This window comes from Epinephelus lanceolatus, chromosome 11, assembly GCF_041903045.1.
Source record: "Epinephelus lanceolatus isolate andai-2023 chromosome 11, ASM4190304v1, whole genome shotgun sequence".
NCBI classification, from domain to species: Eukaryota; Metazoa; Chordata; class Actinopteri; order Perciformes; family Serranidae; genus Epinephelus; species Epinephelus lanceolatus.
The window spans coordinates 1092418-1109724 of NC_135744.1; the positions used below are offsets into that span (position 1 = coordinate 1092418).

The window sequence follows — 17307 nt, forward strand, 5'->3', positions numbered from 1 at the left end:
GATAGATTTTCATATCACACCAACAGGTATTTGAACTACCGCGTAAGTCACGCGCGCATGACCATTGAGTGAGCATTTGGAAGGCTGAGAGGGAGGTGGAGGTGTTTGCCAAAAAGGATGGAGGTCCCCATCTCCAGGGTCCCAACAGTCATCAGCAGCTGTTGCATCTTGCACAACCTGTGCAGGTTGCAAGGTGAAGAGTTTCCTGAGGATTTGATGGCAGGAGCAGAAGAGCCGGAGCATGTTGAACCTTACATCGTTGCACCTCATGAGAGGACAATAGAAGCCAAGAATGTGAGACAAGCACTTACAGCTTGTTTTAATGAGCAGAGAGCAGAGAATTGAATGACTGATTTAATTGATTCCAATAAAATGATTTTCTAGCTTACATTTACATCAATGTCTTTTATTGCACTGATTTTTTTAAGTTGCTGCAACAGTTTGAGGCACTTACACAACAAAACTAGAATTGCAAAATATCTATTTTTCTAAATTTGTACAGCACATTTTAAAGTTGTCACTTGCATAAACAGTAGAAAAACAACAGTAAAAAAAAACAATACTGTTTCTTATGAATCAAACATTCCAATGGCTGTACCAGTGGCATATAAAGTGCAAGCAGTGAATACTGAACGAAATAAGATGTCTGTACTGAACATTTGCAAATAGTGCAACAAAGTTAAAAAAATAAATAAAAAAATGGAAATTTAACTGCTTAGGAAAATTTGTGGAACTTAGAGGTCAGTAAAGGTGGATGCAGGCGTAAAACTTTTGAGAGTGTGGGACTGGTGAGGTATGTCTCGGTGCACTGAAGGCTGAAGGCTGATGGTCAGGGTGTTGGGCATGTTGAAACTGGGGGAATGAGGGTGGCCCCAGTGGATAGCATGGGAATGTGGCAGGCTGTGCCAAGATTTGATGAGGGGGGTGAAAGGCAGGCTGTGCGACCATCACCTGCAACATCATACCAAAAAGCTTGGTCTCAGGAGCATGCTGCGTGACTTGCAGTTTCTGTTGCAGATCCTCATCAGCCTGGTTGGAGAGCAAAGCTTTGGCAAAAGTCTCAATGGCTGTGTCAATCCTGGACTTTTTGCTCCTGGTGTTTCTGCTGCTGCCACCTGTTAGAAGCAGGCACAGCATTATGGGTGGGCCTGACAGTCTTAGGCCCACCCACTTTTCGCAGGCCCACCCTAAATTTTTCTTCAAAAAAATACTTTTTAGAATATTTTAATTTTGTCATGAATGATTCAAAATCAGCTAATAATCACATAATTTGTGCTAAAATAGTTTAAAAGTTTAGTTTTGAAAACGATTTTAAAAAGCTGGTTATGTCTATTTTGATGCTTCTGCGCACGTTCAGCAGACGTGAGGTACGGGATAGGATGTAGCTTACCAGTAGGCTAGGCTAGCTCCAAGTGATCTGGAAGTGTGAATCAACTGCTATATGTTTAAATTCATTTAGTAGGCTATGTTGTCTTTTTTTAGGTACCTTAAACATGCACAAATGGTCTCGGAGCCATCACTGCAACCAGGAGATGAATGAGAGCTGGTATCCACAACTCCAAGTCCTTAACAGACAGCCATAAGCCGTTTCAGGGCCAAGGACAGTGTCCGTGATCAGCGACACTGTCCCTGGTCCTGAAATGGCCCACACTAACGCAACACAGCAACACAGCAACACTATCGACTATGCCAGAGTATAATAAAAAATAATCCCTGTACTAAAGTGTACTAGGCTAATATATTGTTACTCACCACTAGACGTCTTTACAGAAGAACGTGCATCTGTTATTGTGATTGCTGGCAAAGGCATCGCTGATTTTATCCGCGTCCAGATCTTTGTTTGTTTGAGCATTTCTTGGGGGTGCTACGGGGGTGCTATGGGCTTCTTTGGGGGTGCTGAAGCACCTCCAAGCTCACCTCCAGTGCCGCCTAGCGCTCTTCTTTGGTCAGAACCAAGGAGAGGGATCGCGGGTAGGTCTGTCCTATGCACTGAAACATTATAAAAAGTAATCAAATATTTAAGGAGTATCAAGCAATTAAAATCTGTATAAAGCAAGCACAGGTAATATAGCAGTATATCAGTCAGTCATATCTATTAAGTTAAACGGTGATCTACTAACGTTTGTAATTTAAGGCCCACCCACAATTGGTCTGGCCCATTCAAAACTGAAATCCTGGCGCCATGCCTGGTTAGAAGTATGAGAACACAAATTGCTCAATACAGCCCATAACAAAATAATGCATTCTAATGCATTCAATAGATTCAACAGATGACTGATGGAAACATGCAGACCTGCCAACCTTGAAGAAAGGTTATGAGTACCACCTTAGGCCTCATTTACACCGCAAGGGTAGCGGCAGCACATGTGTATTCACACCAAAACCGAACAGACACGTTGCGCAGTGGCCGCTGCTCTCCTGTCAAAATACAAACCACACCCGAACAGTTGGTGGCGGTAGTGCACCGTGTTTGCAAATCTCCAATAAACCCCAAAGAAGAAGAAGTGAGTTTGGACCCAAAGCCCAGGGTGGACAGGTTCACGTGCCAGTGATTATTCCAAAGCTTGGAGAATTAATATTTAGCATCACAAATCGGTAAGTAGTCTTTGTCTGCTTTGTATTACTGGCCTTAGCACAAAAAGCCCATTCGTCTCGTCCGAGAGAGGCCACAACACACGCAAACACAAGATTTTTTGTTCAATACAGCGACCATTCGCTCGCAAGTCACTCAAAAAATCAGCATCTCTTCTATTTTCGAGCTTGCTGGCGAAAGCAGCGGACTTAAGCAGCGTGCAGAACGGATGCGGTGTGAATGCTCTAACCTGTTAACATGCTCGCTGAAATGGAAACGCAAGTAAACAGAGACTGTTCGTGAGCACGGTGTAAATGAGGCCTTACCCGCACTCGCAACCCCCGCCTCACAATTACATGCTAAAATCATAACAATACTCTATTCATTTCTACATTGGCAGATTTTAAAAATTCCATTAAAAAAAAATCACATCAAATTGTTTTCAGCAAACTGCACCAGATTCTTGTTCAACATGTCCCCAGGTACCTCTGTGGTAATTTTCAAGTGGTTTTACTGCAGCATTTTTTCACAATTACATGCTAAAATCATAACAATATCCCATTCATTCCTACATAGGCAGATTTTAAAAATTCCATTAAAAAATCAAATTGTTTTCAGCAAACTGCACCATATTCATGTTCAACATGTCCCCAGGTACCTCTGTGATTATTTTCAAGTGGTTTTACTGCAGCATTTTCAAATAATCAGAATTTGATATAATTTTTTTTTATTTTTTTTTTTTTTATTTTGGAATTCATAGAATCTGCCTATGTAGAAATGAATAGGATACTGAATGGGCGACTGGTTTTGGTTCATTAATTGATCATTTAAAAGGCTGTAGTAAAAGAACAAGAAAGTAATGACTAGGGATGCACCGAATATTCGGTAACCGAGTATATTCGGCTGAATATTGCAAAAAAACACACATTCGGTATTCGGTGGAATAAGTTAAAAGCAAGGCCGAATAATAGCGGCGTGTTTTGATAACGCAATCAAACAGCGTGCCGTGATGGGCGGAGTAAAATGTGGGCAGTGTGGCGACACCACACTCGCATTTGCGACTGAAAATAGTTTTGAGCGAACAAAATAGGCTTAAATCATTCAGCACACTGTGCGAGCAGCCTACAGATTTCAACCACCAGGAGAAACGAAAGGCGAATCCCACCGATTGTGGGTTGAACGGGGGTCACAGACACAGATAGTAATGTATTCCTGTCAAATACGGCGGCCATCGGCTTACCGGCGACGGAGAAGTCGGCTCCAATAACATCCTTTTCTTGGCGTATGGACTGCTCAGAAGTACCTGAACAGCTGAGCCAGCCGAACACAGGTATGTGACGTGTCAGAGGAGAAACGAGCCGATCACGGCCCACAAACCTCACCGCACTTTAGGGACTGTTCTTTACTTATGAAGGGGAGGAGGGTGGCTGGTTGATTCTTATTTCATTTATTTATTTTATTTTGTTCCCCCCCTATGTTCATTACTCATTGATGCTGTTTTTGAAGTATGAATAAGTCAATAAGTAATTTATTGCTTTGAAATATCATTGATGTATTATAGAAAAGTGATTTATCTTTTTATAAATGACAAAAGGCACATCTGCCTCATTTTTGTTGTAGAATCGTGATACTACTCAGAACCATGATATTTTTATTGGTATCGTACAGTGGGATCCATTTTTGGTACCGTGACAACACTAATCTGGAGGGGGTTCATCTGCAAAAACTAATGAAAAACTAAACAACGTTATGTGGTATTCGGTACTCGGTATTCGGCCAAGCGTTTAATATTCTTCGGCTTCGGCCACAAATTTTCATTTCGGTGCATCCCTAGTAATGACAGATGTATGTATTTCAACAAATGAAAATAAGAACAAAAAAGCAACTTTCCTGTTTGAAACAACCTTCGGGACCATTAGAGTATACATTTCTGAGTTTACGAGGTGCATTTGAATGCACCATGAAGCCCTGTCTGCATCTAGACGCTGCACCATACGAAGTGATGTAGATGGGCAATCAATTTTCAAGTGTAGATAGCGCGACAGCGCCTCTCCGAAGTGCAGATGGTGTGACCACAGTGCTAGATAACAGTGTAGCAGTCATTACAAAAAAGTTACAGTTTTTGTTGTTTACTTGTTGCTTGTTTTACAATAGACTTGGACTCTTAACTTTGTACACAGTCCTGCCATTGTACATGTGCATAACTGACATGTAGTAAAAATGAATTTGAAATGTAATGTTGTGTGGCTTATTGGAGAGGCTCCAGCTATCAGCTTGATACCGTTTACGAGACAGTAACTCTGGTCTGAGTTGACGGTGAGGAGCTAATAGGAGCTAAATGCTAACAGACATAAGCTAACTGCTAAGAGACTGTAGCTAACTGCTAAGAGATAGAAGCTAACTCTAATAAACTGAAGCTCTCAAAGCTCTCAATTTTTGCATTTCTCAAGTCATTTTACCTTTTCAGCATTGTTTGAATTGGCTATAAAGTCATCACTGAGGACTACCCAGAGGTGTGGGCGAAGAGGGTTTGTCTAGCTTAAGGCTGAGGGCAGCAGTGTACTGCCTCTGACTGAATGGAAATGAATGGAAGCCAGCATGTGGATGGGAGGGCAGATGAAGGGGGGGCATATGCATATGACCAATAGACTGAAACCAGCGAAATGCGAGATAGATATGCATACTTTTAGAGCATCAAATCATACCAGCGTACTTTGATGTCAAAATGCGTGCCTGGTATGCAAAATGCGTACAGGTTGGCAGGTCTGAAACATGTCAAAGAAGAATTGTTGGCTGATACTGAACACAATAATTTTTCTAAGTCTGACTCACTTCACAGCACAAGTCATTTAAATTTTGAAACAAAGTTAATTATGGCACTGTGCCATATTGTATTTTAAGACACTTAATAAGAATATTAACAAGTACCTGCTGCATTGGTTCTACCCCTTCACCGCACTGTTTCCTCTGGCCCTCAGTTTCTGAGGCTGCAGATGTGGATTATGTGGAAGCATCACAGTCACCACTTTCTACACACAAAAATTTTTTAAGTCCCACTGAAACATACTCTAGACCAGAGGTTCCCAAATGGTGTGCCAAGGCACACTGGTGCACCATCAGGCCAGTCCAGGTGTGCCTTGAAATTTTGTGACAACCATAAGATTATTACTGCATCATTCAACCATAAAAAAGTTAGGAATACATTTTCACTGACTATGTCAGTATTTTATACACACTAATTTCTCAACATAATTATCGACCTTTTCAGTTCCATTACCTCATTTTTAATTTTTATAAATGAGTGTGTCGCTGCTTTAATGTAATTTTACAACATTTCAAATGAATTCTTCAATTATTTTGTCAATGAATATTAAAGGAATCATATAGCTGTTTTTGAATAAGATTCTTTGGTTTAGTAGATAAAAATAAATCTTAACAAAGTGATATCACTCGCTATAGAGGCTATTTTACCTTTCCTGTAACCATTTTTTTCATTACTAATTAATCTGTCATCATTTTCTCCATTAATCAATTAGTAGTTTGGTCCATACAATATCAGAAAATGGTGAAAAATGTTGATAATTGCTTGCTGTCCAAGTCCAAAATGGTTGTCTCTTGTTGTCATAGAGGAGTAAAGAAAACAGAAAATATTCACATTTAAGAAGCTTAAATCAGAGAATTTTCACTTTTTTCTTAAAAAAAACACATTAATTATGAGTTCAAATAAACATAAGAAATTTGTGTCTAGAGAAAGGATCAGCGCTCAGTGAATAACCTCCTAAGCCCTATGATAAGCTATTATGGCAAGCTTATACAGACCAATGAGCAGTGATAACTAACATGTCTTTGGGGTCATCAGGTGGGAACCTCCTTTCACCAGTGTTTCGTCTAGTTGGTCCAACGACACCTCCAGGAGGCCAGACAGTGATCTCTGGCATCCCAGAGACACTCCCCTAATGCCAGCTCTCAGTGCTCCCTGTACCGACCCAACAACCTCCTTTACCTTACTTACACATGGCTTTCTCAGCCCGAACAGCACTGCCATCTTCAACAACCTAGGCTCCGTTTATGTGAGCTCCAGGTAGTGACTGTGCCGATACTACCTTTCCTAGCACATTCACCATACTCTATTTCACACGCTACATAGCATAACTCCAGTATCAGCTCAAGTTAAAGGAGATCGAGAAGATAAACTCACAGAATCAGCAAACACACTCACCTTGCAGCATGGTCTTAAACAAAAGGGATTCAAATAGGCCACTTCCATACTTAAATAACCTTGCAATTAATTATATAGTTGCCAACTAATCGATTAGTCGTTACAGTTCAAATATGAATACAGGTGTGCCTTGAGATTTTGGCTTGCCTTTGGTTTGCCTTGGTCACAAAAAGTTTGATAACCACTGCTCTAGACAAGAAGCTGCAAAGGTGTGTGTTTGGGTATAAAGGTGAAGAAGAAAAACAAACAAACGTCTCCATACAGATCTCCAATACTTGTCACTGACTGGTTGGAGTAGTGCTATTTTCTCAACATCATGATCAACATACCTGATGCTTTAGATGTTGCTTCTGAGGTTGGTGTCCAGGCACCATTATCTGCACACAAAACAGGGCAGACATCATCACTCAATTTGACCTGAAACAACATTAGTCTTTCTTGATGAGAGTCTGTAACGTTGGGCAGACATTAATGTACATATACCAGTCAATAACCTATATATTTGGGAGCAAAGTTGTGTGTAACATTAAAATTCACATGGTTGTGTGAATAGGGTACCACAGTGCAATGTTACATTACATATTTCTACGTACATGATTGCTTATCTAGCCAGTTATCAGTTAATGTTACAGTAAACAGCATAAAGTTACGTTAACCTAGTTAATGAATAAACTATATATTTTTATTGAGGTGACTGGTAATTTTTAGTAAGCTGTAGGTGGGTCAGACATACCAGGCTGGTCATCTGGTGTTACTCCAGTCCAACTGTTCTCCTCACTGTTGATGGGCTCCATGGTAATGATGTCCTCGGAGTCTAACATCCCCTGGACCAGGGCTATACACTGGTCTATCGCCGAGCACTGCATCGCTGTCTTCGAAAAAGGGACAGGTTGTCCTGCCCCTACCACTTCTTTTGTTAGTATCCTTTGCCCTTCTGTATGCAAGTTTGTGGGGTTTTATTTTTCACTGACACTGGAGCCAGAACCGGTTGTAGCCATTGTCCGCCATTATTTTTGCCATATCTTCATAGATGGAGCGGTTGTGGTACGAAGTGCCCAGTTTCACCTGGACACTTTCGTCGGACCAAATGGAGAGCAGACACTTCGTCTTACTGTGACTCCATCCTCGGCTGTCATCCATGTTTTCTTTTTCTTGGCAGTCACTACCCAGTAGGGCCCTAACGGTACATGTATTTGTGTCAAACCGTTCGGTACGCGACTTTCGGTTCGACACGACCCTGTACCGAACTATTGGGCGCAGGATATTGTTTTATTTTATTTTATTTTAATTCTGTTTTTGCGAGCCGAACCATTTAAAATATCTAGTTCCCTGATGGACATAATTGAGTGACAGACCAAGTCCGACCGTAAATCACCGCTTTCACTTTGTGCAGCGCATTCTCGCATTTTGACAACATGGCAAGTGAGCCTGACGAACCTTTAGACCCACCCGCAAACCTTAAGTCCTCCGTTTGGTAACACTTTGGTTTCAGGGTAATATACGAAGACGGAAATAAGCAAGTTGACAAGACAAAAGCAGTGTGCCGACACTGTAGAACAGCGGTCGGGTATGTACTTGGAAACACGTCTAACATGCTAACGCATCTAAAGCGACACCACCCGAGTTTGAACGTTAACCGGCACGACTAGAAAAAGCAATCTGGTGCAAACGACGATATCGTCGTCGTTTAAAAAGAAAGAGCGTTTCCCTGACCATAGCGCTAAAGAAATAACCAACACTATTGGAGCTGAGTAAAATTGTTTAAGCTGCACTGCAGATATAAGCATGTTTTGTTTACTGCACTGTAACAAAGTGGGAAAGCTAAGTAGGTTCCTAGTAAAACTGAATCTGAGCAGGCTTTAAAGCTGACCAGCTGCACTATACTTTTTATTGTAATTGAGTAAAACTGTTAAAGCAGAAATGTATATTTATATTTTTCATTCAAAAAATGTGTTAAAAAAACAGCAGGATTTTATTTTTCACTTTTATATTTCTATTTTCATTCAAACAATGTGAAAAAGCAGGATTTTATATATATTTGTTTCATTCAAAAATTGTGTAAAAAGAGTTAACTGCTGTGGTGGTATGTTTTAATAAGGTTACCAATAAGTAAAAGATATTTAATAGTTGTCTATTTTTTTCATTACTGTACCAAAAAAAAATGAACCGTGACTTGTGTACCGAGGTACGTACCGAACCGTGATTTTTGTGTACCATTACACCCCTACTACCCAGTTGTTGTTGTTGTTGTTGTTGTTGTTGTCTTCTTCTTCCTTCTTTCTGTATTCCACCCACGGAGTTGTTGCATGTGGATTGGAGACGCATTTGCATTTACACTTGTGTTCGATGTGGTCACAATGCGTCCCTGACCACCTTTAGAAGTGGTTTGGCAGATCGGATAACAATCCGTCCTCAATGCATTTCAAGTGTATTTACACCAGTACTTTCATGTGGTCAAGAGCAATCTGATTGCAATCCGATCATAAAAAACACATGTTAATGCCAGGTCTAAAGGGGGTTAACAAAGACCTATTTAATAGCATTTGATATTTAGTCATTAATTTTCAGTTTTTCAGTCATTAATATACAGAACAAGCTTATGCATGGGTGTAAAGCTATTTGTTAAGTACTGGAGCGCATGCACATGCACAGTTAATGTTCATTTTAAAGTTTATGTATTCACCGTTCCTACATTAGTCAGCTCTAACTCAAAAATGAAAGGATGTTTTGCTGCCTTTTTATCTTTACTACTATAACAAGCAGCTACAGACAGAGAAAAAAATAAAAAAAATAATGTAATTCACCGTGTTGCTCAAAGGCTACTGGCAGCTACCAGCAATTTTTAACCTCTCTAACTCCGCCAGGACGCCGACGTCCTCGCTCCCCTCCTCCTCTATTAAATGGTATCTCCCAGGTGCACTACATCATCAAACCATTTGGTATTGCTGGATTCAGGAAGCTCTCGACTTTTCAAAAATAACAACGTTTTTCTTTTATTTCTTAGTTATTTCGCACCAGAGCAGCCTAAACACACATAGTCCAAAATCGCGACGAGTGGTGACAAGTCATGTCATGCCATTTTTCGACAGGAAAAGTTACAGGATTACTCGCAATCTTATGTGGAGCTGTTAGCAGGGACATAGCTGTTCTATAGGTAAGAGTCTCACTCCTACCACTATTTTTGGCTGAGATACACCATCTATAAAGTGGGATCATAACTTTCACGTTTCATGTGGCTTTATTAGGTGATATTTCATGGTGTTTCTGTGTCAAAAACAACATCAGCTATCACAATCATGCCTGATTTCAATCATTACAATGTTAGAAGCTGGCTGAGTGTTGTTTGATCACTGACAGCACTATTTTGAAGCCGAGTGACCAACTTGTCTTTTGGAGACTTTTGGAGTTTTCATTGATCGTGTGCCAACAACCCCATACTGTCATTTACTGCTCAGATTAAGCCACTGACAGTTATTCATCCTGAAAAACATTTTTTTTTTATTTCAGGCAAAATATTCAATTTTTTACTGACTTCAAAGGCCCATACTCTGTCTCTGTATCACCTAGAGTGTTTCTGACACTTTCACAAGAAACTTAAGAGAGTTTTCTTTCTGGCAAGACCTCATGCATGCATGTAGTCAGAGCGGTTCAGAAGCTACAGTCATGCGTGACAGGCTTTAGTGATGATTGCACTTTCAAGCGCTTTAAAAAAGGTTTATGAATTTCAACCTTATTATGTGAATTGTCAATATTCTGTTTCCTCACTCCTCAAAAAAAGTGGTGGAGCATCTTTGTGGTGCTCTCTGCTCTGCAGCACTACACCCCTGTTAGTAAGGCCACAGAAAGGAAAGACAGAGACACCGACCATGCAAAGAAAATCAAGTTTCTGTTTAAAATCCGCCACCGCTGCTCCACGCTGGGCTCCCGTAGTTCAGAGTGGGCTCACCCTCCCCCCCGCATCAAGGCCGAACTTCACCGTGCGCGACACAGAGAACAGAGGAGGATTTTGGACGCGCACCGTGTAGGGACAGAAATGACATGCCGTTGTGTAAATAAGATAAATAAGTGTTACTACCGCCAAGCTGGCAGACCCCCGAACTGTAGTAAAGGGACCTCCGAAGACCATTAGCTCCTTTAGCTTTATTTTCAGCACTGCAGGGATGATGCACAGCCTTTCTCATCAGTGTCTGATGCACTGATGCTTCTTCACTGTGTCTGCTGGATGTAAACAACGTAGCACATGCCTCACTTTCTTCCTGGGGCGCATCCGTCTGACGTCACACACCACACCCGGCGCACTAACGTCTCATACCTCCTACATCAACTACACACACACACACACACACACACACACACACACACACACACATCAGGCTCAGCCTGTAACATAAGGCTACTTATTTTGTTTAATAAAAGGACAAGGTATAGACCTGTTCTATAGGAAAGGTAACCTTAAATGACTTCTGTTGTGATCCAATATGATGGTAGAGGAAACACTGCCGTATGATAAAGGGGTCCGGTGGAAAGATGCAGTCGCCATGTATATTGCAAGAGATATGGTGCCCATATATATGCTATATGCTGGGGTTTATTCACATGCTGGAAGTTTTGGACCCCAGGTATGTGCTACCAGGCCGCAAATATTTTTTATTAACTAGGAGGGGAAAAAATCGATTTAAATCGTGAATCGGATTTTTTGTGAAAAAAATCGGAGATTTATTTTTTAGGCCATATCGCCCAGCCCTAGTATGTAGTTATTGAGCCTACCATTGAGATGGCTAAAGCAAGCTAGACCAAAAATCATGTACATGAGATCAAAGACAAGACTAGACAATAGCTAATTAATATGCACATGCTATTAACTGCAAGTTAGGGGAGATCACCCTCATTGTTATGATGTGTCAAAATGACAGATGTCCTCAGACTTTTCCATCATTGATTAAAAAAAAACAACCTTTGCTCCCTCTGCTCCTTCTCTTCTCTTTTCTCCGTCTCAAACCTCCTCTGCTAAAGTGACTCAGCAAAACTAACACAGGCAGACATTTCCCCCTCAATACTGAGCTGTGCTACTATAATCAAATTGCTTTTGCTGAGACATTGCTTAGGCTTGCTTGCAGCCCACAAAATATTCTACTGAGGGTTTTTCATTGAATACTGCCACATGAAAATCCTTTAAGCATTGTGATGTGAGCCCCATTTAATTTCAAACCCACTAAGCTCCAGGCTGTGCTCTGGTATTATTGAGGAGGGCTGAGGGTCTTTTGGTCTGATGAGCCTTGTACTGGTCTTTAGCAGCCCTCTCACTGCTGCACTCAGTAACCTTACACCAGCATTGTGCTCATAATGTAATCATTGGAGTGGGAATAGGAAGCAGGGAGGCCAGCGAGTGTAAACACATTACCATGAGACACAAGCATGTCCTCGGCTAACCTCAAAGCTCAGCTCTGCACAGGCTGATGATTTATCTTAGATCTCAGGCAAGAACCTCAGGCAAGACTCCAGCCACTCAGCTGTTTACCTTTAGCTCTTGTTTTAATTGAAAACACTACTAACATTGACACAGTTACTGAACTTGGATCTCTTGCAAATCAACCCTTGCTGTCCCTGAGTCCAAAATGGCTTGCAAAAAATGAGTGGTTTCGTCAGAGAGGAGGTCAGGGAGTTTGTGTGTGACAGCAGGGTGGTTTTAGCCAAGAACAGGAAGAAAAGCTTGTACCCACATGTATGCAAGAACCTCAGGACCCACTTCAGTAGGATATTCTGCGATATTAATGATGTCTGTGGGATTACTGTATTTGCTTTCTCTGTCTAATTCTTATGAAAACAAAAGGAAAGCATCACTAGAAAGAACAAAGCAATAATAGTATCATGAAAAACATGGTAAAAATGAAATCACAACAATATTGTGTGGAGTAAAAACAAATACATAAGATAACACAAATACTAAAAAAGTCAACAAAGTGTGTTCTTTGACAAGTTATTGTCAAGTCTTCATAATCTCTGTAATCGTTATTTACTTGACTGGGATACTCTGCTGTCTAAAAGCCATAAGAAAACTGGGCCTTTTAGCTTAAAGCAGGGGTAGGTAGAAATCTGGGGAAATAAAACATTAGAGTTTGTAAATACAACCTCCTCCTGTAACTCCCCTCTCTGTCCAGAGCCCCTCCCACCAGATGACCACAGACATGCACACGCTTCATACACTAACTGATTCATGTCATCTTATTTTATTGTAGAGTTGCACACAGCTCCTTCTTTGAGCAGCTCCTTGCCCCACTCTCTGTGAACTACTTGACCAGGAGGACACAAGGCAACAGCTCTGAAATTGTGGTCGGTGGCTCAAATCCAGTCCAGTGTGGGGTGTCACAACGTGCCGGTGGCCAGGAACACAGGGTCTAACCTGTGTAATGGCAGCAAGAGAAAGTTTGCGATCGGGGGGGGGGGGGGGGGCTGTCTGGTTCCTCCGGAGCTTCAGTCACTGACTACAGAGCTGCTGGTTGCTCTTCTCCTGGCGAGGTGGTCTTAAACAGCAGGGAGTGAAACACATGACACTCTGTGATCTGGGGCTCTCGCTAACATTTGCTAGAAACGTGAACTTGAGCTTTTGGCCTTTGGCTCTGGTTAGCAGACGGCTGAACAATTAGCATCATTTACTCTCCATCTCTGAACACTTAACCCATATTGACATGTTTTATTTGGTTTGTTGTCAGACTCTCTTTTAATTCTCTTTCTGATAAGTCTGGGTTTTTTGTTATCATTTCAAGTCATTCATTTATTTGTCACATGGAAATATACAAGGTACAACTTCAGTGAAATGTGATTCCATCAGCTCCCTTAACTTGTGCACTTTGATTTAGTTCTTTCAGGGCTCCAGACTGCAACCAAATGGTCGCATTTTGTCGCACACAAGTATTTGTTAAAAATACTTGCTCTTGTGAGACCCGAAAATTTGCAGGTTTTTTTTTTTTTTTTTTTTTTTCATGTTGTAAGACGAGGGAGCGAGTCCGCCAGTGTAGGCCAATGTGTGTGAGAGGAGGAAAGTCCAGGAGCGAGTGATGAGATAACTGCAAGGATCACGTCATCTACACTCATCAGTAGGCTTGTTTGAGATAAACTGGGCCTCACCTGGAAAGTGGATGAGAGCAGGCGGCTGCTGTAGGAGGCGGTGACAACAAGCTGTGGTCAAGTCAGAGGCTGAATCCAAATGTCCACCCTTTGCAGACCACCTGCAGACTGAGTCCTCGCAGACTTCAATTGTATGTAGTGTGATGTATTTACCCTCATCACGGAAAGTCTGCGAGGGCAGAGACTGCAATTGGCTGGTAGACAGCCCTCAAGACCGTTTTACTCGTTGCCCTGGAAACGTTCAACTATTGCTGCTGTCATATTCATATATATGTCATATAAGTTGATGAATAGTGCCTACTAATCTGTTTCTGCAGATAATAAGATATAAATCCCATGTATAGCCTTTTTTGTGACTTAACAAAATTGTATTAATACACCTCTATATAATAGGCTACACGGAAACGGAAATGTTTGTAAATAAGGACAGGACTATTACTCAATAAATTGGGTATTGCCTCCATTAGAAGACCTTCTTGTTGTTTTTTTGCCTTTTTTTTTTTAGCCCATTTCACTGCGCAGCCTGTTAGGCTGCAGTTTTAAAATGCATATTCATTCCCTCAAAAGCCTATACATATTTCTGTATTATGATGTGGCTGAATATTACTTTTGGCCTACACAGTTCAAGTAGCATTTTAATAGGCCTAACTATCAATAACTATTTTATATAGCCATAGGTTGTTTTCAGCAATTGAAAAAACCACAATGTCACATCCCCACTGCAATGAATTGTGGGTTATTAAATCAGTGAAATGTGCTGAAGTCTGCACCCCAAGCAGACTCTCTGGAAGTCTGCAGAAAATCTACTTTAGACCCCTTGTGAACTGGTTAAATTGTAGACAGCCTTAAGCATCAGACTTACCAGGAAGCGCAAGGTCCGCAAGTCTGTAAGTGCGGTAAATTCCAGACATTGGGATTCAGCCGGGCAGTTTCCAACAGTTTCCAGCAGCCCTCAGTCCATACCAGAAGTCACAGAAACACAATACAATGATGATGTTCGTCGTTGATTGATTAAAATTTATTGGACTCATACATCAGTTTGTTCTCAGTCTCCAGCTATTTTCATTATGAAAGATTAATTTATTAAAATGCTTTACAAGCTTTCGGTTTATGTTACAATTTATGTTCATGGTTCAACCTCCATTTTACATGAATTCTCATGTAAATCTGCATCATATCAGTTTGCTGCTGCAGAGCAGCTGAGCAGACCTGTTGCCTCAACTACATAAGGCTCTAGTTTCCCGGCGCAGTGCAGGGTGGCGAACCCCGCGCAGAGCTAGTTTCAAGCAGCGCAACCCGAGGCGCGCTCAGTTTGGTAGTTTGGCAGACCGAGGTGCGCTGAGATGGGTGTGGCGGCGCACACCCAAGCGCCAAGCTTGACAGATCAAGCTTGGCGCAGTGACAGTTTCGTGCCAAAAGGCTTCGCCGAAGGTGCGCTAAGAGCTCGCCAGCTGAAACCACGTCTACTGTCAGCGCAGGCGGAGCGCAGCTGGTGTAAGCCGAAGTTTGGCTGACCGACGGACAGTGTGCACACGTCACCAAAACCTCACAGGTAGGTTTCCAGAATATCAGGCACATTGACAATGCAATAAATACCCAAAAAAACACTATTCAATGCAACTATCTGCAATCAGCACATAAATGTATCTCTATATCGACTGTCCCGTCACATCTGATGTCAGATCAAAGGGGATTGGCACCGTTTGGCGCGTTTGGCACGCATAATGGAAACCCAACCTGATTTGATTAACACAGCTGCAAACTAATGAGTTTGCATCCTCTCAGCCAACCCCAAACAGCCACAGCATCAGATAGGGAGTATATATTCAGCATCTGTCATCTTAGAAAAGCCAAAAGAAAAGAAACAGAGTGAGACTGCGAGAGAGAAAGAGAGAGCGCACGAGAGAAACGCAACATTGATTTACAATTGTGGTGACCTCCTCCCAGGCTACCTTTGCATCATCAGCCCATGGAGGTCTGCTTGCAGTTCCGTATATTCGGACACTGCGAGCTTGGACCTCCCGGACCAAAACATTCGTTTTGTGTCTGACGCTGCTGCTCTCTTCTGCCATGGCGAATTGAGTAAACTCTCATTACACCTTCGCACGGCACATTTAAGGGCGAGGAGAGGGGCTCATTTGATTGGTGTGATGTGTGTATAACCCACTCCACGCCTTCTCTCCTACCTCTTTCCGACTTGCGCAGGTAGGAGGGACGGAGGTGGGACAGACGAGTAGCTGCGCCAGCGTGCACGGTGTGCCAAACTTGCAAAATCCGCCTGGCCACACCCAGTTGGAGAAGCGCAGGTGTGCTGCGCCCCCACCTCGCCCAGTCTGTGAAACTAGAGCCCATAGTGTTACCCGATACTCATGTTCAAGAGTCCATACCAGCCTTCACATTAAAGTGGACAAGATTAGCCTGCCTGTTCACCTACAGTGCAAGTTTCTAATCAATACTTAGACTGGTGTGAAGGTGATTCATCCAGCTATTAACTGTCTTCTTCCTAAAGCCTTCCCCACTGCCTTCTCACTAGCACCCTTAGTGGCTTGAACATTAAGAATACTAGAGGAAACACTTAAGTTAACGACAGCTCCTTTCTAAAATGTAACAGTTGCAGGAAATTATTAAAGCTGCAAGTATACTTTTGCTGCTAGGTAAATGTTAATTTTTGAGTCTAGACCAACCGACAAGAGCCTTCGTCTATGGACCTGACTTAGCTGCACACAAGCTGTAATTTTACATCACTGAGGAGAGGCTAGGGGATTTTTTAAGAAACCCTTAAATCAAATTTAATAAGTACAGAAAACTGTTACTTTAACAGCAGATGAGTTACTTATTTTTAATTATACAGAAGCTTACAGCAGTAAAACAGCAATACCAATCAGATGCAATAAATGCAATCAATAGAGAGTTGTTTCAAAAACAATCAAAACATTTTTTCCCTCTCCCTTCCCTATTGCTCTTTTACTCACGACCCCCTTGGATTCTGGAGAATAAGGCTGGAAGTAAAAAATGCGAAATCTCAAAAATCTATAGTAGCAATTCGTACAGGGGACTGAGTGCGAACAGGATGAGCTCAAGGTCATTTGTCCCATCTCCTCCTTTGGTTTTTGTTTCAGTCCATGATAACCGCAAAGTTGTTTTGTTCAGTTGAAATTGTTTTCAGATGGAAAAACTTTGTTCAGCTCCCGTCCTCGTTCAGAGTGAGTGCCCCCCCAGCAATCGATCAGTAGTCTGCACTTCTCTAAAACCTTGAGTTTTTATTCCTTTTTCTTCATCCCTACATGGTCATCCTTCACCAAATCTCCTCCTTTACTGCCCCTAAATGGATATCCTACATTAGATCATCGGAAAGCACGAGGCTAGCACAAGGACAGTCACAGATGGTGTG

General features: G+C 41.8%; 2 protein-coding genes across 12 annotated transcripts in view; one reads left to right on the forward strand and one right to left on the reverse strand.

The window, feature by feature from the left end:
- usp25 (ubiquitin specific peptidase 25) overlaps positions 1-17307 on the forward strand; it is a 240471-nt gene that overhangs the window by 175147 nt on the left and 48017 nt on the right. The window contains exon 25 of one of the 10 annotated variants that reach the window (XM_033649505.2): positions 13028-13182. The exons of 8 other annotated variants lie outside the window; for them this stretch is intronic. In XM_033649505.2, the coding sequence (XP_033505396.1) occupies positions 13028-13051 (24 nt within the window). In that variant the 3' untranslated portion in view covers positions 13052-13182. Of the gene's footprint in view, positions 1-26; positions 391-13027; positions 13183-17307 lie in introns of those variants that run through there. One more of the 10 variants, XM_033649488.2, reaches the window with a different exon arrangement.
- Positions 27-13033, reverse strand: LOC144464600 (uncharacterized). 2 transcript variants are annotated; one of them, XR_013492280.1, is made up of 4 exons: positions 7525-13033; positions 7121-7168; positions 1753-1989; positions 27-1115 (listed from the first exon to the last, which is right to left on the reverse strand). XR_013492280.1 is itself a non-coding variant. In XM_078172112.1 (3 exons), the coding sequence occupies exons 1-3, from the start codon at positions 7655-7657 to the stop codon at positions 1865-1867; spliced, it is 306 nt and encodes a 101-aa protein (XP_078028238.1). In that variant the 5' UTR covers positions 7658-13033; the 3' UTR covers positions 27-1864. The 2 variants fall into 2 exon arrangements, 1 of the variants encoding a protein (XP_078028238.1); XM_078172112.1 differs by having other exon boundaries at positions 27-1989.

Bases quoted from the DNA above. Each gene is read 5' to 3' on its own strand.
- LOC144464600 (XM_078172112.1), bottom strand. From the start codon at position 7,657: ATGCAGTGCTCGGCGATAGACCAGTGTATAGCCCTGGTCCAGGGGATG. The intron at 7,169-7,524 runs GTATGTCTGACC...TTTTGTGTGCAG, and splicing joins AACACCAGATGACCAGCCTG to ATAATGGTGCCTGGACACCA. The intron at 1,990-7,120 runs GTATGTTGATCA...ATAATGTTTCAG, and splicing joins AGCAACATCTAAAGCATCAG to TGCATAGGACAGACCTACCC.